This window comes from Paramacrobiotus metropolitanus, unplaced genomic scaffold (genome assembly GCF_019649055.1).
Source record: "Paramacrobiotus metropolitanus isolate TYO unplaced genomic scaffold, Prichtersi_v1.0 Parri_scaffold0000010, whole genome shotgun sequence".
NCBI lineage: Eukaryota > Metazoa > Tardigrada > Eutardigrada > Parachela > Macrobiotidae > Paramacrobiotus > Paramacrobiotus metropolitanus.
The window spans coordinates 1,089,258-1,099,449 of record NW_026570230.1 but is presented as its reverse complement, the minus strand read 5'-3'; the positions used below and the strand labels follow the sequence as shown (position 1 = coordinate 1,099,449).

At 40.9% G+C, this 10,192-nt stretch overlaps 3 protein-coding genes across 3 annotated transcripts; all 3 read left to right on the top strand.

The window, feature by feature from the left end:
• Positions 1 to 2,218: 2,218 nt before the first annotated feature.
• LOC129583339 (uncharacterized) lies at positions 2,219 to 3,805 on the top strand. The gene is made up of 4 exons (XM_055475111.1): positions 2,219 to 2,533; positions 2,660 to 2,839; positions 3,218 to 3,288; positions 3,545 to 3,805. The coding sequence occupies exons 1-4, from the start codon at positions 2,311 to 2,313 to the stop codon at positions 3,572 to 3,574; spliced, it is 504 nt and encodes a 167-aa protein (XP_055331086.1). The 5' UTR covers positions 2,219 to 2,310; the 3' UTR covers positions 3,575 to 3,805.
• Positions 3,806 to 4,075: 270 nt separating this feature from the next.
• On the top strand, positions 4,076 to 6,161 carry LOC129583410 (uncharacterized). The gene is made up of 5 exons (XM_055475196.1): positions 4,076 to 4,872; positions 5,048 to 5,180; positions 5,313 to 5,492; positions 5,734 to 5,828; positions 5,916 to 6,161. Exons 1-5 carry the CDS (start codon positions 4,777 to 4,779, stop codon positions 5,949 to 5,951), a joined length of 540 nt encoding a protein of 179 aa, XP_055331171.1. The 5' UTR covers positions 4,076 to 4,776; the 3' UTR covers positions 5,952 to 6,161.
• A 772-nt stretch (positions 6,162 to 6,933) lies between these two features.
• Positions 6,934 to 9,765, top strand: LOC129583388 (kallikrein-14-like). The gene is made up of 8 exons (XM_055475167.1): positions 6,934 to 7,337; positions 7,547 to 7,669; positions 7,783 to 7,855; positions 8,085 to 8,278; positions 8,361 to 8,561; positions 8,758 to 9,092; positions 9,222 to 9,311; positions 9,533 to 9,765. Exons 1-8 carry the CDS (start codon positions 7,056 to 7,058, stop codon positions 9,615 to 9,617), a joined length of 1,383 nt encoding a protein of 460 aa, XP_055331142.1. The 5' UTR covers positions 6,934 to 7,055; the 3' UTR covers positions 9,618 to 9,765.
• Positions 9,766 to 10,192: the final 427 nt, after the last annotated feature.

Below are 10,192 nucleotides of genomic sequence, written 5' to 3'. Positions count from 1 at the left end.
CGATTCTGTGGCAGCAGGTCCACAAAATCGACAAACTGAGTGTGGTCCAGAAGAGTTTCTCGCAGTTTAGGGTTGACGGCTTGCATATCTTTGAAAGCTGAAGAGGCGGCAGGCTCTCCCGGATGACGGGAATTATTCTTCGGCTCTGGAGCGCTATCAATAGTTATCTGAGCTATTGGTTGCTTACCGGTGCCAGCGACGATCCGATTTGAGGATTCTGACAATGAGCGGGATCCAGCCGGAGGGACAGTCAAACTCGCTAATCCGCCACTTGGCTGCAAAGTGGAGACCGTCTGCTGTAAAGCAGCCACTTGCTCCGCTAGCGCTCGGATACTGTCGTCGGTGCTTGATGTGAACGTGGTAGTAGCTGGGACCACTACTTGTGAACGCAGGCGGCGGGGACCCGGCCGCGTTGAATTCCTCTGTCCGCGCGTAGAATTCGTGCCGATTCTCCCACGTCCTCTTCCTCTGCGTGTAGGAGGCATGTTGGTTCGTTCAATCAGCAGTAAACGTTCTATCGAGACGCCAAAAGTTCGAAAATTGAAGAACTTGTAAAGAACAAATCACTCGCGCGCAAACGAACAGATATGCAGTGACAGACAAATGCAAATGCAGAACCAAAAGCAAACCAAGCGCGGGCACAGGAACAGTGCCGAGCGCAAACGTCGGCGCGTGCAAGGTGGCGGCCGCTTTGATCTAACGGCCGTAGCGGCGCAGCGCCACCACCGACCCAGGTAACTGGCTATAGAAGGCGAAAGGAAAGAGCGGGAGCACACAACCTCCAGCTAACATTAAAACCAATTAACAACGTTAATTGTAACTTATTTAAAATTGTCAATTACATCAAACTTTTAAATTTGCTTTTTTAAATTCTTGAAACTTTAAGATGTTTTTAAATGCGTTTGAATACCTCAAAATAACTGTAAATTTATCCAAAGTCGGCTCCAGAGCTTTTACATTTCCAGAATTTCTAAATATTTCGACTCGGCCCCGCTGCGCGGGGCCGTTACCTCTAATTTTCTGAGCCTCCAGAGTTTCAAAATTTTAAAAATATCTAGAAATCTGAGTATCTCAATATCGCACGGTTTAAGTTGTCTAATTTATATGTAATTTCTAAATATCTAAAAGCCGGCCCGCAGCCCGTTTACCTATTCACTCACGTAGCGGCTCTGTAATTCTGGTGGTAGCTTAGGCATTCACTAAACTACGTTGCTCTGTAATACTGGCGGTAGCTTTGGGTATTCACTAAGCTCGAAATCTAATATAATACAATATATTTATTTTATTTTAATAATTACTGAAGAGCTTGACTGAATGGCTGAAAATCTTACAATCTTACATGCAGCCTGCGAGTTCACCTTGGGCAACCGTTAATTGTTTCCCACAAGTTTCCATTAATTCTGCGCTGAACTATCGACTGGACGGTTTTTATGGGCATCGTGTAAATGATCTCACTCCATCCATTTTATCACCGTTTAAATATTATCTGTAGTACCAAAAATACAGGTTTTAAGTTCGTTAGAATCGGCAATATAAAGTTACATTAAAAACGGGAAAAAGAACCGTGAAAAAGGCAAACAAAAAGAGAAATTACGAACGCTTTCAGTTTTTATAAAACTTGTCGAATTTAACTGGAAAGCTTATAAAAACTGTCCGCATTTCCATATGTTTAAAATATTTTCGTAGCTGACCTCGCTGGGGTTTTATATTTGAAAATTGAAATATTTCTCAAAACCTTTTTTATTGCTGTACGAAGTGTATTTTGTATTTCTTTCATTTTTCCATACCTCGAACACAACTGGTCGCGCGCTAGCGCGACCGATACTTGTACTTGATTACGACTACGAGAACGGTAGTTATTCAATAGATCGTTGTCGGTATAAAGGTCAAATACATGCAGTGTCACTGGAATGAATATGCACAAAATCAAGCGTAAATAAATTCATATCTTAAATCAGGCGAACCCACCGTCCTCCACAGTATTTTCGTCGCGCGCCTTCACGCTAATCAGCACAGTCTATCAACGACACTGTACCTGGATGGCCCAGACCAGCCAAAACTGGGACCTGGACGGAAACGGCAATCACGATACTGCCGGGAAAATCACCAACAAAATCTAAACAAAACAAAATTTTTGCTGTAACGGAGCGACTACAACGGCCACCTTGAAATTAATCAAAACATCTACATCTGCATGTATATAAGCTGTGCGTTGGTTTGATGTTTTTGTCAGTATTACTCTTACACTGCATTTCTCCGGCTTCTTTCTGGTAGCATTTTCTGTACGCGTTCACTCGTAAAACCGGCATCATGAAGTTCCTCGTTGTTCTCGTCCTGGCGGCTGTTGTGGCTGCTGATGATTCCGACAAAGAGAAGCGCAAGGCTGCCGCTCTCAAGCTGATGACCATGGATGCCAGCGAGATGACCAAATGCACCACGGATGCCGACTGCACCGGAAAGGGCGAAAAGACCAAGTGCTGTGAGAAGCTGCACCTCTGCAAACCACCCCATGCCCCGTCTTTCGAGCTCGTCAGTACGTACACCCACATTAATTGTTATTCATCGAAAACACTGATAGAATAAGTATTTGTAATTTGTTTTTCGTTTGCACGTCATAACGTGCACGTTCTTAGTTATGCTAAAAATGTTTGCACTGTAGCCGGAGACTGTCAGGACCACGCCGGATGTCCCCCCATCTATCGATGCAAATCCAACAAATGCCACTTCGCCGGACCCAAGGCCTGCGAACAGGACTCCGATTGTCTGCAGGGAGTAGAAGGACACTCCTATGAATGCCTGGAATCCGCCAAGTCTGCCCCCGGCAAACGCTGCTGGCGAAGTAAGATAATCTTGCATTTTGCTGCTCTCGTAATTAATTTTTCGTAACACTGCTAATATGTATATGCAGTTACATTAGTACTATTTCAAAGTTATGCATTTTAAAATCAGTAACCGTAAAGTCCATTGTATAATTTTTTTTAATAAGTATATAGGAAGTGAGAATTTGTTTTTCTGGAACAAGCAAGACTGCAGCAATACTAGAGTGTATTGCACAAATATGGAAAACATGAAAGATTTTATAACATAAAAACTTCAATAAACGTTGTTGCGTTTATTCTATACTTGGATAAAATAAACATCACGGTACTCCTACTTACGAAAATCAAAATATTACTTACTAGTAGACTTCTTTTGTATTCACTATGCGCTTTTACAGAATGCTCAAACGATGCGGAGTGTCACGACCGTATGCCAGAGGAAGCCAAAAGCAAAATCGGCTGTTGTCAGGTGAGCAACATTTACTGAAAGGATGTCGCACTAATAAGGCTAGCGTAACACTTTATTTAGGCGAACTAATTAAGGAACACTTAAATACAAGATAAGAGTATGATACCATGGAGCATATTAAATATTTTGTCGAGTTTATAATACCCAATCTCATATAGCCAGTTACATTCATTCTCCATCCTATTATGAAATCGGAGATTACCATGCCATAAAGTATTGAAAATAAAAGTTGTATCATTGTCATGTTTCTTTGCAGGGACACTGTCAAAAGAAAGCGGCCTGTTAAATTATTTCTTAATAATTACAGTCTGTCTTCGACTTCGTAAATTTAGTACTAAATGCTTTTGACGGTGATGGCCTGTAGTGGAATTGTGTATCTGTAGTGTTAGAAATGACTTGATTGTTTTAACTGTTCTACTGAACTTGCATTTTTCCTATGGAACGTTCCAGCTGCAAAACAACAAATGCAAAATATGGTTGAAATGTATTGAAAAAACAACAAAATTTTCGAAAATTGGTGGCCGGTGCAAAAGATAATCCACATAGAAATTTCAGTTAATTGAATTTGACAAAAGTAGAGCACTTGTATAGTCCACAATTGCCAATATTACGAGTAATTCAGCGCTACTGTATTTATATATGGTACATAAAAATAACCACGAACATTCTGTAACATTAAACAGTGCAACAAAAAGAAATTTTGTGGCAATGGCAGTCTTAAATGAAACAATACACTTTTAACTTAAATTACACATGGCTTAAAAATAAATTATTGTATAATTCACCTACACCTGTTAATAAAAATAGAAGAGTTTTAAATAAAACTCAACATTTTACTCAAATTGTGTTGGGCATTTCCTGCTGAACAAATTGCGGTGCTTTCCGTAATGATCAGCAATACAATAGTTCTTATCAGTTCGCAGAAGTGTTGGCCTGTTCACTATGAAAACGGGGTCGTGCGCTGACCATCGTATCCAACCGGAAATGACCACACAGATCCAGCGACAAGGAGATTTCGTTTCCATTCACTAACCGGAATGATATCATACACGCTACTACAACGCTTCTGTGCAGCCTATTTCCCATCCTTCTGGATTTGCTAACAAGCGATACATTCGGAAAATTTAACAATTTACTGTAAATTTTGCCAAATTACGTGATACTATTTTTATGATGCGACCGGCTGATATGGAACGATATTGCGGCCACACAGCCCACACTCCCATATATCCAGCCAATCAGCGCATTACATAAAGCATGCCAGGCATTAATCGAACGCGCAATCACATAAACATATTTACCGATTTGGGGAAAAATGGAACCTAAACTAAAGAAGATAAGTTACTTGACAATTTTGAAATCTGTATATAAAGCCATAAAAATCTTCGTTTTCTCAACAAATTCTTGAACTTTTCTTTGATTTAGACTTTATAACTGTCATTTGAAGTATTTTCATAACTCCCAACGTTATTTCGCAACGCTGCCACAATGAAACTGTTCGTACTTGCTGTAATTGTCGCCGTTGTTGCCGCCGAAGAGGGGCAGAAGATGGACCAGAAGAAGAAAGAGATAGCGATGAACATGGTAGGTCCAGTAATTTAATTGCATATCCTCTGCACATGCAGTTGCGTATTATAAACAATGATAGAGTTGACCTTTAAGTCATGCCGTGCATGTCAGCCGGCTTTCATATGCTTAGAAATAAAATTATTAAGTAAATCTGAAGGCATCTCTTTACACCTGCTCTTATTTTAACCAGCTGATGATGGACGCCAAGGACATGAAGCACTGCATGACGGACGCCGAATGCACGGACGCAGCCCGCCCGAAGTGCTGCACACATATGCGCCTGTGCGGACCAGCTGACATGCCCAGTGCGGACAAAATGCAAAGTACGTTTGCTCACATTAGTTTCACTTAATTCAGTTAGTTTTAAAATATTTATAGCGTGACATTGTACGCACGATGCGAAATTGACTGGACTACAAAAAACTTGAACTGCACTTTATTTTTTTATGCTTTAGAGCAAAGCTGCAGCAGCAACGCGGACTGCAAAGCGGCTCACCGATGCCACAATGGAATGTGCCACTTCACCGGGCCCAAAGGATGCGACTCGAATGCCGACTGCATGCAGGGAGTGGACGGAATGATGATGGACTGCATGGAGATGCCGAAATCCATGCCCGGAAAACGATGCTGGGCCAGTAAGTGGCTTAGTGGCGGTTGTTGATGTCGCATTACAGTACTTTCAATTAAAAAATATAAAATTATCTGTATGCACATTTCTACAATATCTGTAAATCACAGTATTGGATTTCCAACATGAACTAATTTTAGGTTGTACGAGGTATAAAGTATTTTTCTGCCGTCAGTCACCGTCAGTCATGCGTCAGTCATGCAAGCAGCATACTGTATCTAAAAATTAATGTTTCTGTTTTCTGCTAGAATGCACCATGGACAAAGACTGCCACAACTGCGATGGAGCTGATGGCAAATGCCGCATGCCGGAAGAATTCAGAGCAAAAATAGGATGTTGTGACGTAAGTTAATGTTTTTGTACAGAAAACAAAGTGTGCACATTTTGCAATCTCAGCTGACTGCTTTCAAAATACTTCTTTATTTTTTAGGGACACTGTCAAAAGAAATCGGCTTGCAATGCTTAAACAGCACTCACATTATATAAATAACGTATTTAGATATATGTACGCCAAGTGCTATGTGTATTTTCTTGGTTTTGTCTAAATATGTATTTGATGTAATGGTCAATCATGTTCTGCAATTAATTGTGAAGCAAATGGAACACATGCACTGCAGTATTACCTAGTAGCGCAGTATCAGTATGCACCTTGTATTTACCCCTAATTAAAAAATTAATGATGTCGGTTCACCGTTCAGTCGGACACAGTTCTGATAGCATATATAACCTCCTGCAAACTGTTTAGAAACTTGAGTAGCTTATCAAAACAGTAATCAAATTTACCCTTACCTTAATTTGTAGGAAACAGGAAAATAACACAGTTTACTTAAAGGGCTCATACCGTACCGAAGTTATCCAGTGTTTTGTTAGTACGATCCATTATCCCTTTCCATGATGGAAGGGACGATTGAGTCGACAGGTACAAATAACTACCTTGCAGTTTGCAGTAACAGATTCTTCTCACCATGTATTTTTGGTAGCAGCAAAAGGTAAACGTCGTCGTTATCGCAATGGCGCTCCTAATAAAAAGACCACGCTAGCCATTAACACATAGCGAAAACCGGCATCTTTTCGTGTTATCTGCCCGGATTGCGTAAAATGCTGCAGTGCACTGTGCACATGCAGCATCAGATTTTCTCGTGATCAAAGAAGCAGCCGCCGACATTATAGCCCTGAGCGTTCAAAGGATGCGCAAAGGCGCTTATGCAATTTTTAATCAAACTTTTGGTAATCTTCTTACTTTTTCCGTCCGACAAAGAAACATAAAGCACTAAATGCACATAACCAATGGGTTACTGTCAGATTAGAAATATATTCCCAAGCATTAATGTGGTAGCTGGTATCCCGGATGGCGCTGCCGTCTGTCGCGAGATCTACATAAATAAAGTGTCATGATGAACATGGCTGTTATTATGCACGAAAATTCTGTTATGCTGATCTCTCACAACAAGAGCTAACCGGCTTGCAACAGTTCTGATGTTGCTATGAATCTGTTTAAAATTCAGTAACGTTTTACTAACGTGCTAATACTGTACAGACCGTGAAGAGCTATCAAACCATTTGAGAAAATATGCAGCTTTTCGTGACCTTTATGATTGTCAGCTTCAGTTTAGCAAATATCTATCATGTCGGTGCTGCGATGGCGGACATCGGTGTTGCAAATTTTCTCCACAAGATAGACGCTGCCGCCTTTGTAGCAACAAGTCGGGCTCACCGAGGTAGCTGTGGTGGGAGTATTTCTATTAACGATGGAGAAAGTATAACAATTCGATCGCCAAATTACCCAAATAAATACGGCAATAATTTAGTTTGCAAGTGGATCATTTCTTCAGCTACTGGAAAGAGTATGACCGTAAGTCACCATGCAGCAATTAATCTGCACTAATTTTGCCAATGCCTTGAGAAAGTGTTGGCAAAATCAACATGAAAGAAAAGTAGTTTTATTTTTGTGCGACGTAGTTGACTAAAGAGTACGCTGTGCACCCGTTTCTACATAATTAGGCATTGTAAGCACTTCATCCATTACAAAATTTACACGTATGATAACTCGTACTGTAACAGGTTTCGTCAAATTCCTTTCACCTGGAATACAGTTCGATATGTCAATGGGACTATTGGATGATTAACGGCATAAAATACTGTGGAACTGTTGGTCCTCAAGGAGTGACTTTTTCCGGGCAAAAGGTACACCACAATTACTGTAAATATCTACTACTTTTGTCGCCTGCACCCGCGCAAATAAAACAACTTCATCAGCACAAGATCTGTGACTTTGTGAACCGTAGTGGCTTTTGCAGGAAATTTGGTTTATCACGGATAGCACGATAACAGATTTAGGATTCGACATCACCATAAAGGTGCCAGCAACCGGTGGGTAATTATTACTATTGCTGTTACAGTTTTATACATGACAATTCTTTTTATGGCCCGGATGGGCAAGGCAATAAATAGGAAAATGCAGATTTCATAATATCGATTGAAATACTTATATAAACAGCAAAAAGGCCGTTCGATTTGCCAAGTTTTTTAGATTTTTCTAGTAAACAAGAACGTCTTATATGTTTAACATGTAAACTATTTAAAACGGGTTTTTTTTTAGTGCCGCCAACGTGCACAGACAGCTCAAATTGTCCTTTCAAATGCGGTATTCCACAAACAGCACCCAACTTAACACCTTCCTCCAGTGCCGGTCGGATTGTTGGGGGCGTTACTGCGGTTGCCCACAGCTGGCCCTGGCAAGTGGGTATCCTGACGGCAGCCGGCAACAATTTCCAGTTTTGTGGCGGTTCTGTGGTAAGCACCTAATTATTACCATCCTTTTTTAATAAATAACTGAAAATTTTAGCGGGAAAACAAATTTTTTAAACTATGGTAGTTGGATACAAAGTGGATTCTAACAGCTGCTCATTGCTGTATACATCAAACTGCCAACGATCTACGAGTTCGCGTAGGAGCGCATAACTTGTCACGTCCAGATGCAAGCACTCAAATTATTCCAGTGTCCCGAATTGTCATGCACCCGAGTTACGGCGACACCACGCAGACGCACGATTTCTGCATGTTGCAATTACGCGAGGTATTATTACATACACTCGCATGTTCTGTCTTATTGCAAACTGTTTTCCCACTGTAGAGTTATTCGCCATATATTTTGTATACGTTCGGTCATTTATAATTTTATATTTACCATTAATGTTCACAATGAGTTAATAGTTTTTACTGATGTTAACAGTCTTATAAAAATTTTACTATCACTAAACCTTCATTTCTAGGCAATCAGCATAAGCCGGGATGTTCTTCCGGTGTGTTTGCCCACCGCCTTAGATGCCTCACCCGGCACTCGATGTTTCACCACCGGTTGGGGCGTCACACAGGCTTCCCGAATTGCGGCGGTACCTAATATCAAAGCACTCCTTCAGCTGCAACAGCAAGCAGCGATTGGAAAAATTCCACCAAGAATTGTCAAAAAACTGGCGCGTAGTACTGCAACGGTTCTGCAGCAAGTGGATGTTGCGGTAATGGAGGCGAATGCCTGTGCAGCGAAGTATAGTCCCATAAGCCTGATTGATGACAGCATGTTGTGTGCGACAGCCCCGGGAAAAGATTCGTAAGTTGATAACCTCCGTCAATTCAAATGAATTTATTGAGAATGCCGTAGCACTATAAATCAAAAGCCTTGAGACATGCAGCTACATAAAATTTACAAAAATAATTTGTCGATCATTGGATCATTTAGATGCCAGGGAGATAGTGGCGGTCCCCTCGTGTGTCCACGGGCTGATGGAAAACCGGGATTTGTCCTGGCTGGTGTGACATCCTGGGGAATGTATGTTTGTTTATGTACTTATTACAGTAGGATTTTTGTACCGGCGTCGTAATTCCGGTCACTTTACGAGTGCCCGTTTGTATGATTATGCAGTAATTAAACGTATACAATTACGTTGACCGCCACAATATTTACAGTATTATTGGTGAATCAGTTAAATCGAAATTCGTGTGCAGTTCTAGCTGCTTACAGTTTAACGTCTGAACTTCTGTTGATTGTAGTGGATGCGCTCGGCCAAATTATCCAGGTGTTTACGGAAAGGTCATCGGAGTAGTACCATGGATTACCACAACAATGGCCAGTTAACTAATCAAAGAACAACCTTACGAACTCGTTCCGTGGATTTGAAGGGTAGTTGTGGAGGGCCGGGCCGGAATTATACTGCAGCATGTGCAAATACCGGGCAACCGTTTCCTACATACGTATATCTGTACAAGCCCAGCACGGATGAATATTGGCCGATGACTATTAAAAAATTAATAAGTAATTCTAAGGATGTGTTGCTTTGCGGTCGCTTACAGACTGTCATAATATTAATGAACCCGTACGTATGTTTAGTAATATTATGATACACTTTACATAAGTTAATCGAAACACGGACTGCCTTCTTGTACATACAGTACATAACTTCCAATGATGACTAACGCAGTGATGACTGACGTGTTAAGTTACTTACATAAATTTTTTACTTTGTATTGTACTCGTACTTATTGTTAAGTAGCAGCTCAGATATTGCTACTGTTCTGGGTCAAGTTGTGTTAGAACAGTGTGCATTTCTTATCGCGTCCATGGTAACAAGCTTATGATTGACCACTGGACCTAGACAAATGATTTGGGCAAAACGTCAACAATCTTGGATCCACCGCTACACCTAGAGAGTT